Here is a 16,207-nt window from a genome sequence, read left to right as displayed (position 1 = left end):
ATCGAGCCACCTCTTTCTCGCGACCCTATGCCTGAACTCCGCCATTTTTTTGCGCGTTTCAGGGCTGCGATGCGTAGTTTTTATTTGTGAAAAAAATATGTAAAATGCTCTTGCCTTGCAAAGTGAATCGGGAATTTTAGCAACAGGCCGGATCCAGCGAAACCAGAAGCCACATAGCGACGTCACCACACCAAGCAGCCCCCCATCCGAATCCTGGAGAGGAGCAGAGAGCGCGTGCTAAATGCAGACGCATGTGTTACGCAGTGCCGTCTTATCTCCCTCGTCATTGCCGCCGCCGCCACCGCCACAATAATTGGTCGTCGTCGTAGTCGTCCATAGAATAGAGTGCTCCTAGGACCTGAAGTGCATCCAAAAAAATAAAAACTGGAAGAGTGCGCACCTGGTAGCCATGAGTTTTTCCAGCGACGAGGTAAACTTCCTTGTTTACCGATATCTGCAGGAGTCGGGTGAGTCGGGGTTTGCCATTGCCCCACCGCACACCGCTGCCAGCGCTTAGTCATTGCTCATTCTTTGTTTTGCAGGCTTTCTGCACTCCTCCTACGTGTTTGGCATCGAGTCGCACATCTCGCAGAGCAACATCAATGGAGCCTTGGTGCCGCCGGCCGCGCTGCTTACCATCCTACAGAAGGGTCTCCTCTACACAGAGGTGGAGTGGAGCGTCGGCGAAGACGGCGAGGTGGCGCGTCCCATTGAGGGCCTGTCCCTGATCGATGCTGTGATGCCGGAGGTGAAGCCGCCCAAGCCGGTGGTGAAAACGGAGCCGGGCAAACCGGGCGTGGACTCCACTGCGCCGGCCGCCACAAATGCCAACAGCAGTGTGAAGGCCGAGATCAAGGTGGAGCCGGGCACGGTCAATGCGGGAGCCACAAAGTCATCCAGCAGCGCCACGGGCACCACCACGCCCACAGAGTCCACCAATGAGGTGGACTCCAGTGGGAGTGCCGCAGCCACTGCCAATAACGCTGCCAGCGGAGCGAGCAACGGCAATGGAACCCAGGCAGCCACTGCCGGCTCCACCAATGCCACAGCCCCAGCGGCAGGCGATTCCTCCGCAACAGCCGCCAGCGGAGCCAACAAAAAGGCCAACTCCAGTGAGCCCGGCAATTCGACGGCGGTGAACAATACGGGCAATGCAAATGCGACGAGCACAGACGACGCCGCCTCATCCACATCCACCAACGGCAACAGCAACACCTCCAGCAGCGCCGAACAGCCGTCCAGCGGTGCCGCACCGGCCGGAGCCGCTGTCTCGACTTCCAATCCCGACACAGCGGCAGCCGCCGGAGGAGGAGCCGCCGCCGCGGGGGCCAAGGCATCCACAGCAGCCGTGACAATCCGAGTGGGAGCCCAGCCCAACAATGTGGCGGCGGGCACAGCCACAGCCCAGAGCTCAGCGCCGAGCGGGACCATCTCCTCGTCCACGGGCGGCACACCCGCCCCCGTCGAGGCCATGGAGATTGACCAGAGCATCGAGATACCCGAGTCCAAGGCACGCGTGCTGCGCGGCCACGAGAGCGAGGTGTTCATCTGTGCCTGGAATCCCAGTCGCGACCTCCTGGCCAGTGGCTCTGGCGACAGTACTGCCCGCATCTGGGACATGTCCGATGCAAACACCAATTCCAATCAGCTGGTGCTGCGGCACTGCATCCAGAAGGGCGGAGCCGAGGTGCCCAGCAACAAGGATGTCACATCCCTGGACTGGAATGTAAGTGGATTTCCCGGTCGTAGATTCGGCAGATTCCTAATCCATTTCGATTGCAGTGCGATGGCTCGCTGCTGGCCACAGGCAGCTACGATGGCTATGCGCGCATCTGGAAGACAGATGGCCGCCTGGCCTCGACGCTGGGCCAGCACAAGGGACCCATATTCGCCCTCAAGTGGAACAAAAGCGGCAATTACATTCTCTCCGCCGGCGTGGACAAAACAACAATCATATGGGACGCCTCCACGGGCCAGTGCACGCAACAATTCGCCTTCCATAGTGCCCCGGCCCTGGACGTCGATTGGCAGACAAATCAGGCATTCGCCTCGTGCAGTACGGACCAACGGATACACGTGTGTCGGCTGGGCGTGAACGAGCCGATCAAGACGTTCCGGGGCCACACCAACGAGGTGAACGCCATCAAGTGGTGTCCGCAGGGTCAGCTGCTGGCCTCCTGCTCGGACGATATGACGCTGAAGATCTGGAGCATGAATCGGGATCGCTGCTGTCACGACCTGCAGGCGCATTCCAAGGAGATCTACACGATAAAGTGGTCGCCCACGGGGCCGGGCACAAACAATCCGAATACGAATCTTATTCTCGCCTCGGCCTCCTTTGACTCCACGGTGCGGCTGTGGGACGTGGAGCGGGGTAGCTGCATCCACACGCTCACCAAGCACACGGAGCCCGTCTACTCGGTGGCCTTCAGTCCCGATGGCAAGCACCTTGCCTCGGGCAGCTTCGACAAGTGCGTGCACATCTGGAGCACGCAAACCGGACAGCTGGTGCACAGCTACAAGGGCACTGGCGGCATCTTTGAGGTCTGCTGGAACTCCAAGGGCACCAAGGTGGGCGCCAGTGCCTCCGACGGCAGTGTCTTTGTGCTCGATCTGCGGAAGTTCTGATCCTCGGCGCCCAATGGCGTTGTGGACATATCATCAGCGCCGCCAGCACGCGTCCAGGAGATCCTGAGTTTTGTCTATTAAAGAACGCTTCTATGTAAACACAAACACACACACACACACACACACACACATACAAACCTTCAAAACGATCTGTTAAACGCAGCATCTCGTTACACGTTTCTCGGTTTCTCAATCTCTTGGATGGGACTCTCTCTCGTTCCCATGAAGCAATATCCATTTCATTTGTACCTTCAGAGAGATGTCCATGAGATTGGGAACGAATGCGATGCCCCATACCCTGTCCCCCTATGCTTTTGTCCAATGTCTTTCGTACGCTTAGTCCCGAGTCACACAAACGACGAGCAGCTCTGCGCTCTCCCCCATGTCGTGAGACCCCTCGACGCTGGCGTGGTGCGACACCCCCATTCGTTGTGTGGGCGGGGAGAGCGCTCTCTGCTCGTTTTCTTTTTAATCTTAATTGTAAGCTCTATGATTCTAAGATTCCCATTTTTTATACAGAAATCGTTTAGTATAACTTTATGCATTTTGTTATTGTATCGATCGATCGATGAACGGATATGAGCGATGACGATGTCCCCGTGCCCAGCCCCCTCTCCCTTCCCTACCCACAGTCCTTCACCACCTTTTACAGTCTCTCCTCCTAACTTCATGCTGCCCTTTTACACTTAAGACTTTTAATCATACGAGTACGAGTATTTCCCCAAAAAATCAAATCGGATGGCTGGATGGCTGAACAACAGACAGACGGATGGATGGATGGAGAGATCAGACCCCCCCGATTCACGCATACATTCAGAACAGTGTAACTGCATCCCACAATCCCCAGCCCTAACCCCAGCCCTCCCCCACGTAGCCTGTAAACACGAACGTAAGCCTAAGATTTATAAAGAAGATTGGCGAAAAATAAGATTCATTAAAGCTAAAGCTATATTTAATATTATCTCGCATCAGGGATCATGGATTATGCACTAAAATTCCACGACATTGGACAGGTGACGTTGCTTGAAGAAGCGACATTCCTCGCGTATCACCTCGCCCTCTTTGGTGGTGCCCTTGAAGAACTTTGTGAGCTTGGTGCCCGCATATTTGGGCTTCTCCGAGTCCGGCTCATCAAATTCCATGTCGTAGGCCTTGTCCGCCAGCGCATTCTCAGCCGTTGACCAGCTGAAGCGCACGAGCCGGGGAAAGCCAAACACCAGATCGATGTGTTCGGTGAGAAAGCGTTTCGTGACCGGATCCCCGGGATAGCCGCTGCCAAAGGCGTTGTCCTTGATGACCAGACCCTCGGGAAAGCGCCACACCTTGAGGGCATGATCGCGTGTAACCTTGGCGCAAATACTGGCCGCCGAGACAATCGGGTAGGTGGAATCGGCCTTCTTGGCCACGGTGATCTTGAAGCTGGGAAAGCGTCGCAGCAGCTTCTCCTGGTACTTCTCCGGCGGCCCCACCGTGTCCACATACACCTCGGCTATGTTCACGCCCGCATCGATGGCCCGCTGTATCAGACCCATGGCCGATTCCATGGAGACTTCGTTCAGCGAGCACTTGGCGCGCCGGTACATGCTCGTGCTGATCACATTCGGCGAGATGATCTCCACGGCCCAGCCCACGCAGCTGTTGGCATACTCGAGTGTGTTTAGCTCGTTGAAGATCAGGTCACGCTTCTCCTCCGTCAGCTGCTTGGAGTCTGCACATCCGAGATCGACCAGCGCCTGCTTGCTCTCCAGCGGGCAGTAGGAGATGCCGTAGACCATGGGACCCAGCACGGGACCTCTGCCCGCCTCGTCAACGCCCAGCATGCAGGGTTTCTCCTTGCACACGGCCGGCACATCGCTGAGGTACACCGTATTCTGGCTGTTCTCCCGCGACGCGATGAACGGACCCAGCGACTTGAGCGACGTGATGCTGCCTATGTCCTTCATCTCCTCATCCTCGGATGGATCGCCATCGGCTATAGTTTTGTTTTCCTTCTTAATTTTTACATCTTCCGGGTCCGACATTCTGCGCGCCTTTTTTGTTTACGAATTTGGACGGGGCCGATTAACCCATTATCGACTAGGGGGGTATTTAATATTTTCACAAAATGCATGTAACTTTAACATATTTTACACATTGCAGGTGAAAGATATCGGTGGTCATTTTTTTTTTGTAAGTAAAGAGGATGATGGAGCTACAAGGAGCCTTTAGAAACAGTATTATTTTCCGCGGATCAACAAAGGGTGCTCAACTTTTTGAATAGAGGGGTGTTAAGTGGGTTAAGTTCGTTCATGATATTGTATGGCATGGTATTTAATATAGTATTTTTCATCAATTGATGTATATGTTACGGTACACTTATGAGGGGCAAACGGTATATTTCTGAGCAAATGAACAGATATATTTGATCGAAAAATGCGCGGTCACACTGCTCGCATCCCCTCTTTCCGGTTTGGACTTTTCCCCAGCGTGCTTGTTCTCAATCGAGCTAAGGCCATTTATTATAAATAAATTAATTTTTGGCAACTTGCACAATCATTAATTTATCACCAATATCGTAATGTCGACAAAAGCTGAGCTCGCCTGCGTTTACGCTTCCCTCATCCTGGTTGATGACGATGTTGCCGTCACCGTAAGTTCGCGATATCAAAGTCAATGTGAACGGAAAACAAATCTTTTGTGATTGGCGCCATCCTAGTGGATTTGTGAAAGTTTTGTTCATCCTGTGATACATTGTGCTGTTCCACGCCCCATACTAATGATATTTATTCATATCCATTGCCGTAGGGTGAGAAAATCTCCACCATCCTGAAGGCCGCCAACGTTGAGGTCGAGCCCTACTGGCCCGGTCTCTTCGCCAAGGCTCTGGAGGGCGTCAACGTCAAGGATCTGATCACCAACATCGGCTCCGGAGTTGGTGCTGCCCCAGCTGGTGGTGCTGCTGCCCCCGCTGCCGCCGATGCCCCAGCCGCCGAGTCCAAGAAGAAGGAGGAGAAGAAGGAGGAAGAGTCCGATGTGTCCGACGACGACATGGGATTCGGCCTGTTCGATTAAGCATCCATCTGCTTATGAACCACATCCATACCGACATAACATCCGCCGTGTTTGTGCTTTTTACCCTATGAAGTGATGTTTTGTTTCCGACCTTCGTACACGTTTTAATGTACAAATTCGACGAAATATAAACGTTTGCGAAAAGTGATTCTGGTCTATGACGTTTATTGGGTTATAATAATGTTTGTATGTACAATACTAAAGGACAATCTCGTTCAGCACCTTGGCCAGGGCGCGCAGACTGTCGCCATCGATGTCCTTCAGGCCCAGGCAAATGACGAAATCCGTTGGCGATTCCCAGAGCTTGGTGTTGTTCACCAGGAACTGTATGGCACAGTCGATTTCGGCCGTGTTGGCTCCCAGACAGCAGTGGATGGTTATTGGCACCGAAACGTGGAACTCTGGACTGTGCACCGGCTTGAGCATTGTGGGATTGTTGCTAATGTCGAAGCTCACATTGTAGGTGCCGGCAATCTTGCCCAGCTGCGTGATGACCAGCAGCCGCTTGCGCCCGAAGCGATGGTAGACGATTTCCGTGGGTACGCCATTCACAGGCACTGAAAACTGTTTCTCGAATCCTGTTTGTTTGACTTCCTCTCGAGGAACTTGTGCCGGTTTCGGTTTTGAGCAAAGTTCATCCATTTTACGCAAATATAAAAATACAAATTTTGTTTACGATGACAGTGCCGGATTTATCGTATACGGTCTGACCATAAAAAAAATACCCAAATATACCTTCTAGTTTGATAATATACCGTAAATATACTTATAAATCCCAGCTAGTTGGGATATCATAATTTTTATAAAATAAGATTTAATAAAGAAGCATAACAAAACTGTTGTTTATGTTGCAAAAAGTGTAATGAAAGTATTCGATTAGCGTAAATATTCATATAAAAAATATTCAAATGAAATGCTTACGAATCAGCGTGACAGCGCCGATAACGATAGAATCAAAATTACCATCTGTCCATAAAATACCAATAAATACTAGATTGCTCAGTGGCGCCATATGAAATACCGTTGCGCCTGTTTATGGAACTCTACAATTGTCAGTGCAAGTACTTTGGCAACATGTTAAGTTGTTAGCAGCATGCTTTTAGGACTTTGGCAACAGTTTGATGATGCCAGCAACATGTTTTTAGATTCAATGTGGTTATCGCACAATTTCCGAATTTTTTGTGCGCTAAATGGATTTTGGCGGTCATTTAAAAATGGTATTTTGACAGTGTGACCAGAGATTGCGTACCACAGTACATTTTGTGCTGGTTTTTAACTGCCAAGTTAGTTAAAAAAGTGCCCGACAGAGGGCGCAAGAATTTGAATTTTAAATTAATTTCCCGTTACCACGGCAAAGAATGTTTGATCAATAGCAGAACGAAACGAATAATGTCCTGCATTTGTCTGGGTCCCAAGCGTTCGGGCAAGACCCACCTGCTGAAGGCCCTGCAGGAGCCAGACTCGATTGACGAGACAAGCTACTCGATGCCCACCATTGGAACGGGCATCTATCGCATTCATTTTCCCACCAAATCGCCGAATAGCGACAAGCCAAAGCCCCCGCCAGCGGATGGAGCCACACAGGCACACCACCACCACAACCACGGCGGTAAGCATCTGCCCAAGTCCATTCAGATCCTGGAGATTGGCGGCAGCATGGCACCGCTGTGGCGGCAGTACTTTGAGGACGTGAAGAAGCTGATCTATGTGGTGGACACCTCCAATCTCTGCCAGATATCGGCTGCTGGCGTGCTCTTCTACTCCATTCTCACGGAGCCCCGCCTGCAGAAGGTGAAGATCCTGCTGGTGCTGGCCAAAATGGATTACTCCTATCGGCAGATGCGCAATGAGGCATTGCTCATGCTGCAAATGTCCAAGCTGCAGAAGCAGATACGCCAGCAGGTGACCATTGTGGAGGCCAGTGCGGTGACCAAGGTGGGCCTGGATCCCATCTACGATTGGCTGCAAAGGCCGTAGGCGACGAAGCTCAAATCAAAATAAATCCCGATTATTTGGTGCATAATAATTAATATACATATATGTATTTATATTGAAACAGAGTGCCGGTTTTTACTGTACTAAAGTTTGTAGTGCAGATCCATAAAGTGCAGATTGCTGGTCACTTCCTCGGCATCGGGCATCATATCTTTGGCGGCATTCAGGTAGGACTTGGCCCCCATAATGTCGCCACCCTGGGCCGCCAGCACGGCCAGATTGTTGAGCGCCGCGCCATTGCGTGCATCCGAGGTGAGGCAGAGCTGCAGGCAGCGACGCGTCAGATTGAAGTCGCCCGAGGTCTACAATTAGATTTAATGGTGGATCGGATCTAAGTGACGTTTGGATACTTATGCGGTGAGACTCACCACTGCCACAAAGCTCAGATTGTACCAGACATCCGCCTTCTGCTCGGGTTGTGTGGCCATGGCCAAGGCACGCTGAAAACAGGGCAGCACCAGATCGATCTGTCCGCCGTAGAGGCAGCACAGGGCTATGTTGCAGTAGAGCTCCGCCGAGTGGGCGCCCAGCGAGAGGATGCGGCGGTAGTACATGAGCGCCAGTTCCGGATTGTTGTCGTAGAAGTAGCCCACGGCAATGCTGGCCAGCGCCTCCACATTGATGGGCTGCAGCCGGGCCACCAGGCGGTACAGTTGCAGCGAATCCTCCTGCCGCTCCATGGCCTGGTGGATGCGCGCCTGCTCCAGCCGATAGGTGACATCGAAGGGTCGCAGATCCACCACTTCGCCGATCAAGACCAAGGCGCGTTCGGGCTGCTTGAGCCGCTGGTAGAGACGCGACAGCAGCAGATACGTGTCCGGATGGGGAAAGGCGGCCAGCGACTGCTGCAGGCAGGGCTCCGCCCGCCGGGGATAGTGGAGGGCCAGGAGACAGCGGCCCAGCTGCTGCTGCCACCACCAGTCCGTGCCTGCTGCCTCCGATCCGGAGGCAGTGGGTCGCTGGCGCTGCACCTCGAGCACCGCCTGGCAGAGGGAGTGCGCCTTCTGCACATCCGCCTCGTGGTAGTAGAGGAACTGGAACAGCGCCTTCACCAGCGTCTCCCGCTCCGCGTAGATGGTGGGATTGAGGCGGGAGGCCTGGTACAGCTTCGAGGTGGCGTCGCCCACATTAAAGGCCGCCGCCGATGTGGCCCGCACCCGCGAGGCGGTGCCACAGCGGGAGGCGGGTCTGGCGCCCAGCGACGAGCCTGGACGGCTGAGACTCGTGCCCGGACGCGCCACAGCCGCCGATCCCGGCCTGGAGCTGTTCAGCCGCCCATCGCTGGAGTGGGCCATGCCGGCTCCACGACTGCTGCGCTGCGCCAGCCGCTGGCTGGTGCTCGGACGCGGCTGGAAAGCGGTCTTGATGCTGCTGCCAGGACGGGCGGCCGTGGCAATCCGCTCGAACTCCACCTCCTCGTGGGCTGCGGTTGCAAATAGAATTGGGATTGAATGGCATCGCAGTGGGGATTAGAAGACGGCCGACTCACCCTCTTCCTCGCCGGCATCGTCCACCTCGAGGTCGTCCAGGTAGACGCGTTGCGTCAGGGCTCGCATCTTTAATTGCCACACGCCCTCCATCAGCCAAGTGGGCATCATGATGGATGCGGCGACGGCCTTCTGCTGCTGCTGCCTGGGGCCAATGCGTTGCAAATTGCTACCGAATCTGCGGCTGTTGCTGCTGCTGCTGCTGCCCTTCGAGCTCCGCCTGCTGCGGCTGCTGCGGCGGCTGGTGCTCCTCCTGGGCCCCCTCTTTGGTGGCAAACATTTGGACATTGTTGTCGTGACCGGCCTGCAACAGGGCGTTGCACAGCTCCGCACACTGCTCGTATGAGCGACGCCGGTAGAGGGACACGGCCCTGAAGTAGTCCAGCTCCAGTGTCGCCATCGGGACGGGAGGGGGGCAACGGGACGCCTCCTGCTCCCTCTGCTGCTAAAGATGGAGTTGGTTGCTCTTCCTGTTCTGTTCTGTGGCTGTGCTGTGGCTGTCTGCTGGCGACTTCAAGTGTCTGAATTCCTCGATGTTTTTTTTTTTATTTTTATTTTTATTTTTTTTTGTTTTTTTGGGTTCTCTGCTGGTGCGTCTTGGCCTGGCTCTGTGGAATTTCAAAACCGGATGCGTGTCATTCCTCTGCCCTCGGGGCACCGCCCCATTTCCCCTACCCACCCCTCACACTCTCCTCTTTCTTGAGTTTGAGCAGGAATGCTGTTGCCGCTTCCTGCGGTTACCCTTACCTTCTGTTTCGGTTAGAGGAGATCCACCACTGGTGCTGCTTCTGGCATTTGTTTTAGTTCGTCTTCTTGCATGCCATCTAATTTTTCTATGCCCATAATTTGTGGCTCTGCTGGGCTCCTTCTTTGGTAAGATTTAATTTGTGGATTCCTTCGAGTATCTGTGGACTGTGGCAGGTACATACCTGCATACGAGTGTATGCCATGCCAAAGGGTCTTCCGGTGCCATGGCAACCCATGGCCAACCAAAACACACACACACGAATTGCTTTGGCTCTGCGCTTGCCCCTGGGAAAAGACACCACGGAATAATGTTACCTTACCTTACCCCCAAAAGAAATAGATGCCGCCTAGAGCTTGGGGAATTTCTTTGCTTCAAATTCGTAGAAATGTCTACAAAATTATAGCCAGACCACCACTAACTCCCATGCTCTTTGTTACAGGCGAATAACAAAAGTAAACTCTTTAAATAGCAATTAGTGTTAATATTGGTTATTTAGTTGCTTAGTTTTTATTTTAAGGGCCAATTTTCCTTATTAATTATTCTAGTAGCTATCCTTTAGGCGCCTGTCACGCGTCATGTGGCAGCGCCCCTCGGTCGTTTGAGTGGAAGGGTTAAGTACGGCCACTAACCATACAGTATACTGTATGGTTAGTGGTACGGCTCATAGCCGAATTTAAAATAGATTCTTTGTATGAATTCCAAGGCATTGAATTATAGGAATTATAGGTTTTATAGGAATTATTCTTATAGCACTCAAAAAATTCACGAATTAAAATGTCAGGCAGCTGATTGAGTGCATAAAATCTGGTTGATATGCTGTGCCTTTGGGCTATGTTCAAGGTTATAGGTTCAACAATCCACAGAGAACAATTCCCAAAGCCATTGCTCAAGGAAAGACTCACCGCACTGCCCCCCCCCAATCATCGACCCATAACCATTATGAGCTCGCCCCCACAATAATTAGCAGCATCAGCAGAAAGTCCAACAGCTAGAAATCCACACAAAATGTTGTGCAAAAATCCAGCCATGGCAGCTGGAGAGACTCTACAGATACATAGATGGGCGGGGCGGGGCGGGGGCGGGGCGTGGGTTGGAGGTTGTCAGGTGTTCGGGTCAGTAAATCTGCTGATGCTGTTGATGTTGTTGATGGCAGCTTCTGGTTAGGAGTGGAGCAACCACAGGCTGCCTTTACCCTGCCCCCTCTACTCTCCTCGCCGCTGTGTTTGAGTCGAACAAATGATAAGCGCCAAATATTTGTTGATAAATGTTTGAAAATTAAATGAGCGGCAACAACAGGCAACCAACACAGAGCCAGAGCCAGAGGCAGAGCCACAGACACAACGAGACTTGATGTACGACGCGACGTTGAACTCATGGCGATGGCATGCAAAAGTCAAATATTTAACAGTTCAGTCCAGCAGGTGGGTGGGGTGGGGGGTGGGTACGTTTCTAGTTCTAGCTCGGGGGAAGGGTTTGCTCCCACGGTTCGAGATGCTAATCGAAATTTGAATAAGTAATACGCTGCTTGGGACCTTAATTTCCATTTGTGCCAAAAAAAAAAAAAGAAACCCATACGATCGCTGTATCTGTATCTTTTGCCTGTGTGTATCTGTATCTGTATCTGTGGGCTCTATCTTTATCTGTATCTTGTATTTGCTCGTTTCTGCTGTGTTTTTTTTGTTTTTTTTTTTTTTTTTTTTTTTTGTTCTGCGTTAGGCCCGTTTCCGTTTCGAGAGAGTTTTTCGCTTTTTGGCATTGAATTTACGTTTTGACTCTTGGGGGGGGGCTTATCAGCCTTTGGGCCAAAATGCGTCAGCACTTGCCAGCGGCCACTTGTCGGTGTATTTTTTTTTCTTTCTTTTTTATCACAGACGACATACCTCATAGTTGCCGCTGTCCCTGTCCCCTGTCCCCTGTCCCTTCCCCATCTTCAAGCTGCCTCTCAATTGGAGTGACTAGTTAATCATCAGCCGATCCATGGCGTCCGGCAGGTGCCTACTGCCTCTGCTGCTGCCTCGAAAAGTGTCAAGATGATCTCGTAACGCGACTCTCTCAATTAGCCGGCCACACCTGACAGCTGCAGATTGAGCTGTGCGTCGCTTCGGCGCTGAATTGCTGTTGGGTGGGATGGGTTGGGGTGGGGGGGGGGGGGGAAAGGTATGCCACAGTTCAGACGCTCCCTGGGAAATACTTTTGCCACACGAACTGATTTCGAGTGGAGATGAAGTTTTGTTCTGTGGAACTCTGGGCTTTCCAGAGCATGCGCTTCTAGGTCGGGGAAACTTGGAACAGATTCTCTATTTATATGTGGATTATGTAGCATAATGAGGGAATGACTTTGTTTTGCTTTGTGCATAATGCAGAATTTTAAATGATCATAAATTGAGCTAATAGTTTGACTATATGACTTGATTTGAAAATATAATATCTTTATGCACATGGAAAACTCTTAATACATAAATTAGCTGTGCATAAATTCTTCTGCTTGAGCCGAAGGCGCCGATGCTAGCGCTTTATACAATTAATTTAAATATTATTTCATAATGAATTAAAGTTAATCTTCATAAATAAATAAATAAAGATTATCCATGCTGAAAATAGAAGGAGAGAGAGACAGTTTATGGACTGGATTTGAGGCTAGAAATTTATTAAGCCACCAACTAGATCTCTGCTGGAGATCATAGCTTTAGGAATGTTATCTGGGGAACCTTTTATTAAAATAATTTCTACAAAAATTCTACTAAAATCTGTACGCTAATTGCTGAGTGGTTACCTTAAAGTTATCTTTAAAATTGCAGCTTATCAGAACTGCGTTGAAGATCGAAACTTCATGGTAAATATTGTTGTGCTCTGAATTCCCCTACACTCACGAGTATTGTGAGTATTTCTGTTGGAACAAGTGTTCCTTGCGGTTGTCTCTATGGCTGCGGCCAGAAACTGTGTTACCATAACAATCATCCAACACCTATCCCCCCCCACACCACCTGCCGCACTGTGGCAGCCCATGGGAACCAAATACCTTAAGTGCGAGTGCGAGTGCGAGTATTTCCATTCCATTGAGAGGCCTAGAAATCGCTTAAAGATGTGTGTGTGTGTGTGTGTGTGTGTGTGTGTGTGTGTGTGTGGGGTTATGGGTAAACCGCAAAAGCAAAAAGCATCATCAGCATGATCATCATCATCCTCCTCTGACATGGAGATGCATTCGCTTGGTTTGGCTCAATGCCTGCACCCCCAACCCCCCTCTGCCGCTTGCTTGCCCTGATCCTTCAGCCCCATATAAAAGCTCATTAAAAGCATAAAAAAAAAGAAGAGCAAAAGGCAGACGCAGACGCAGACGCAAGGCAGCTACTGTACGAACATTGGTTGATTTTTTTGATTTTTAGCTGCAGCCACAGGCCCCGCTCCCCGCTCCTGCCCTCTCCTGCCTGGAGGTGCAAGAGCTCTGGCTCTGGCCAAAAAGAAGGCAAAGCACACAAGAAAGGCCAAAACAGGTAACAGGCCAACACACAGAGAGAGAGAGAGAGAGAGAGAAGAAAAAGAGCAACAACATGGCTTAGACATCCGTTGAGGCTGCGCACGCGCGACTCTGCTGCGTCTTCCTCTGTTGCGTTTTTGGGGCCTTGGGAGCCTTGCCACAGCCACAGCCACAGCCTGCGCATCTCGTGCCTCGTGTTGCTCCTCTTCTTTTTGATTCGTTTTTCTTTCGTCTTGTTGTTGCTTTTGTTGTTGTTATGGCTGTTAGCCGGCATTTCTAGGGTATGCGTGGGAGTAATGGGCTAAAGGAAATGCCAGGCAAATAAGTCAGATAAGTCTACTAAAGCCACATTTAACTGGTTTTCTTAGCAACGCAAATTCTTGGCTAAATAATAGATAGAGAATTCGTCAACTTTAGTCTGTTTCCTGGGCCAAAAACTCAAGAGCAGAAAATTGCTTGGTTCATGCGGCGGTCATGCAGCATCGCTTCTCGGTTCGGTCGAGGTAGAAGTTCAGTCTACAGTTGATGGGTGAACCAAAACTGTTTCAGTATTATTTTGAAACTCTCGCATAGAAATCTCCTTTGACTGCTTTGTAAGCTTTAATTTTGTTGAATTTTGTAACTCTTAAAGAGGCTTCAATTTCTATATTTTCCCTGCGAGTATTAGCAGCATTACCCAACGATCTGCATGCACCATGTTCACTATTTATGCCTCATCCATTACCTGCTAAGGAGTACTGTACCTGTCGATCATTTCCCTGCTTGTTGTAGTTGTTGCTTTTGTTGTTGTTGCTTTTGTTGTTGTTGCTGCTGCTGCTGCTGTTGATGATGATGATGACGATGCTAAAGATTGCAATCACGTTGCGCACAGCGTACAGAATTTGTATCTGCAAGATACATCTGCCTTTCCGCAGAGCACACTCCTGGCTCTCCCTCGGCGGCCTCTACCCGTCGGGGGGCTCCCTGAATTTCATTTCCCTGGAATTTATTTAGAACACATTGTTGGTGCTGTTCTTGTTGTTGTTGTTGTTGCTATTGCTGTTGCATGTTGCTTGGGGGCTTAGGCTGGAGTTGGGGGCAGTGGCAGTGGCAGCGGCAGAAGGAGCAGGAGCAGCATGCAACATTCCAAGGCCCAAAAAAGGCAAATCCCAAGCAGCAGCAGCAGCAGCAGCGGCAACCGCAGCAAAATCGATTGCCAGGCCTGAAATTTCATTGCAGTTTAGTCGATACTCTCCCCTCTCCCTCCCTCTCTCTCTCTCCCCCCTCTCTGTCTCTCTCAGCGATAGAAAGAGAGATACAGAGGGAGAGAAAAAAGTTCAGCCTCGAATAAATTGAATCGAATCGAATCGAATCTGGCGTCGAGATGCCAAAGAGTCTCGACGACTGGAAATGGAGTGAAAGTAGGGTAGGCAGATTAGAGGCAGCTTCCAGTGCGGCTCCAGCTACCAATTGGAATGGCAGCAGCAGCAGCAGCAGCATTCCTGCCACAAACCATAGAAACCGTCCCACGCAGGCCAAAGGTTAAAGTTAAGCTTCAGCTTTGCTGGATCAGCCTTAGATCCTCCCTAATTGCAGCTGTGTCCCCCCCTCCAGTGGGCATGGCAGTGCCAGCATTCCACCATCGAAACATTGATCCAAGCCAAAGGTCTCCCAAGCGAAGAGATTCTTTTGGGTCAGAGTCACAGTCAGAGCCTAACCTCAGAGCGAGCCAATCAACTGTGGAATGACGCCCATTCAGGTGGTGCCCCTCGCTCTCACTTCCTCTCTCTCTCGCTCTCATACCCCTCTCATACCCTTCTCATTTACATTCAGACAACAACAATAAAAAAAACCCAAATGCCATAGCGTCCAGTCGCCGTCGTCGCCATCGTTGTCGCATTGCCCTCCGATTCGAATAGGAAGTAAGTTAGTGTAACAAAAGTCATAAAAATACCTCGGACCGGCGACAGACTGAAGGAATGATGATGGAGGGGTGTAGAGGAGAGCAGAGCAGGGCATAGTGGGGCCCCCCCATTAACATTATCGTGGCTCAAGGGGCATGACTGGCCTGGCTGGCCTGGCTGGCTCGTCGCCCAGCAGAAATATTTGGCCATAATAAAAAGAATACAAAGCAAAACGAATCGAAACGAAACGAAATGAAATGGAAACTCAATCAACAACTCAACGAACCTTTCAATACACTCAACGCCACGCCACGCTGATGGATTGATTGATTGATTGATAAGGTATATGACATAGGAATTGTATGAGTTATAGACATTAGCAAGGGGACGAGACATGTCTGCATATTTCTGCAGAGAGGCTAGCTAGGGATTCCAATGAACTCTGGATCTGTGCTGATTGCAGCTCTGGGAGGTGTCGATCAACGATTAATTACTCACTTCTGCTTGGAAATTCTACTTTTAAATGATCTTCCCTTGTTTTAGCAAAACCTGCAAACTTCTATGAGATTACAGATCAATGCAATCAGTTATAAAGCACATTATGCTACTGATCTAAGCTCAGGAGTACCTCGTGGGACTCCTACCTGTAGGAATCTTCTTGGAGTGTGAAATCTTTCACAGATATACTCGAAGATCAGCGATCTCCAATAAACTTCCGATTGTAACTTGAAAGGAACTCTCTGCTCTCTGTGTGTGTCCTCTGGTAGTTGTGATGCTCCCCACTGGAAAGGGTAGAAAGTATGCGACAATCGGGCTATATCGTCGGGCTGTCGATCGACAGCAATGAAGCGTAACGAAACACACACACATACACACACACACATCAATACACAGCAGTACTACGGGGAGTGCGGACTGGGGACTGGGGACTGCGGACCCG

General features: G+C 50.7%; 6 protein-coding genes across 6 annotated transcripts; 3 read left to right on the top strand and 3 right to left on the bottom strand.

Moving 5' to 3' along the window:
• The first annotated feature begins 33 nt into the window (after nucleotides 1-33).
• On the top strand, nucleotides 34-3,581 carry LOC111075011 (F-box-like/WD repeat-containing protein ebi). The gene is made up of 3 exons (XM_022368054.2): nucleotides 34-467; nucleotides 543-1,726; nucleotides 1,783-3,581. The coding sequence occupies exons 1-3, from the start codon at nucleotides 410-412 to the stop codon at nucleotides 2,626-2,628; spliced, it is 2,088 nt and encodes a 695-aa protein (XP_022223746.2). The 5' UTR covers nucleotides 34-409; the 3' UTR covers nucleotides 2,629-3,581.
• Nucleotides 3,566-4,691, bottom strand: LOC111075012 (ribonuclease H2 subunit A). Its single transcript, XM_022368055.2, has one exon. It carries the CDS (start codon nucleotides 4,647-4,649, stop codon nucleotides 3,618-3,620), a length of 1,032 nt encoding a protein of 343 aa, XP_022223747.1. The 5' UTR covers nucleotides 4,650-4,691; the 3' UTR covers nucleotides 3,566-3,617.
• Nucleotides 4,692-5,059: 368 nt separating this feature from the next.
• On the top strand, nucleotides 5,060-5,827 carry LOC111074996 (60S acidic ribosomal protein P1). Its single transcript, XM_022368036.2, has 2 exons — nucleotides 5,060-5,257; nucleotides 5,413-5,827. The coding sequence occupies exons 1-2, from the start codon at nucleotides 5,186-5,188 to the stop codon at nucleotides 5,677-5,679; spliced, it is 339 nt and encodes a 112-aa protein (XP_022223728.2). The 5' UTR covers nucleotides 5,060-5,185; the 3' UTR covers nucleotides 5,680-5,827.
• A 3-nt stretch (nucleotides 5,828-5,830) lies between these two features.
• On the bottom strand, nucleotides 5,831-6,407 carry LOC111074995. Its single transcript, XM_022368035.2, has one exon. It carries the CDS (start codon nucleotides 6,319-6,321, stop codon nucleotides 5,878-5,880), a length of 444 nt encoding a protein of 147 aa, XP_022223727.2. The 5' UTR covers nucleotides 6,322-6,407; the 3' UTR covers nucleotides 5,831-5,877.
• Nucleotides 6,408-7,061: 654 nt separating this feature from the next.
• On the top strand, nucleotides 7,062-7,676 carry LOC111075007 (ADP-ribosylation factor-like protein 16). The gene has a single exon (XM_022368048.2). The coding sequence runs from the start codon at nucleotides 7,069-7,071 to the stop codon at nucleotides 7,654-7,656; it is 588 nt and encodes a 195-aa protein (XP_022223740.2). The 5' UTR covers nucleotides 7,062-7,068; the 3' UTR covers nucleotides 7,657-7,676.
• Nucleotides 7,677-7,723: 47 nt separating this feature from the next.
• Nucleotides 7,724-9,707, bottom strand: LOC111074987 (tetratricopeptide repeat protein 8). The gene is made up of 4 exons (XM_041594828.1): nucleotides 9,386-9,707; nucleotides 9,164-9,345; nucleotides 8,043-9,097; nucleotides 7,724-7,976 (listed from the first exon to the last, which is right to left on the bottom strand). Exons 1-4 carry the CDS (start codon nucleotides 9,559-9,561, stop codon nucleotides 7,758-7,760), a joined length of 1,632 nt encoding a protein of 543 aa, XP_041450762.1. The 5' UTR covers nucleotides 9,562-9,707; the 3' UTR covers nucleotides 7,724-7,757.
• Between the last annotated feature and the right edge of the window lie 6,500 nt (nucleotides 9,708-16,207).

The sequence above is a fragment of the Drosophila obscura genome, unplaced genomic scaffold, assembly GCF_018151105.1.
Source record: "Drosophila obscura isolate BZ-5 IFL unplaced genomic scaffold, ASM1815110v1 contig_37, whole genome shotgun sequence".
In the NCBI taxonomy this organism is placed as follows: domain Eukaryota; kingdom Metazoa; phylum Arthropoda; class Insecta; order Diptera; family Drosophilidae; genus Drosophila; species Drosophila obscura.
Note: the sequence above shows the minus strand (reverse complement) of the source record. Positions and strands in the feature narration are given on the sequence as shown.

What these genes read in the sequence shown, in the direction of transcription:
- LOC111075011 (XM_022368054.2), top strand. Translation starts at nt 410, where the DNA reads ATGAGTTTTTCCAGCGACGAGGTAAACTTCCTTGTTTACCGATATCTG. An exon ending in CCGATATCTGCAGGAGTCGG is followed by an intron (nt 468 to 542) that starts GTGAGTCGGGGT and finishes TTTGTTTTGCAG; the next exon opens with GCTTTCTGCACTCCTCCTAC. An exon ending in TCACATCCCTGGACTGGAAT is followed by an intron (nt 1,727 to 1,782) that starts GTAAGTGGATTT and finishes TTTCGATTGCAG; the next exon opens with TGCGATGGCTCGCTGCTGGC.
- LOC111075012 (XM_022368055.2), bottom strand. Translation starts at nt 4,649, where the DNA reads ATGTCGGACCCGGAAGATGTAAAAATTAAGAAGGAAAACAAAACTATA.
- LOC111074996 (XM_022368036.2), top strand. Translation starts at nt 5,186, where the DNA reads ATGTCGACAAAAGCTGAGCTCGCCTGCGTTTACGCTTCCCTCATCCTG. An exon ending in ATGACGATGTTGCCGTCACC is followed by an intron (nt 5,258 to 5,412) that starts GTAAGTTCGCGA and finishes CCATTGCCGTAG; the next exon opens with GGTGAGAAAATCTCCACCAT.
- LOC111074995 (XM_022368035.2), bottom strand. Translation starts at nt 6,321, where the DNA reads ATGGATGAACTTTGCTCAAAACCGAAACCGGCACAAGTTCCTCGAGAG.
- LOC111075007 (XM_022368048.2), top strand. Translation starts at nt 7,069, where the DNA reads ATGTCCTGCATTTGTCTGGGTCCCAAGCGTTCGGGCAAGACCCACCTG.
- LOC111074987 (XM_041594828.1), bottom strand. Translation starts at nt 9,561, where the DNA reads ATGGCGACACTGGAGCTGGACTACTTCAGGGCCGTGTCCCTCTACCGG. An exon ending in CAGCCGCCGCAGCAGCCGCA is followed by an intron (nt 9,346 to 9,385) that starts GCAGGCGGAGCT and finishes CAGCAGCAACAG; the next exon opens with CCGCAGATTCGGTAGCAATT. An exon ending in ATCTGAGCTTTGTGGCAGTG is followed by an intron (nt 7,977 to 8,042) that starts GTGAGTCTCACC and finishes ATCTAATTGTAG; the next exon opens with ACCTCGGGCGACTTCAATCT.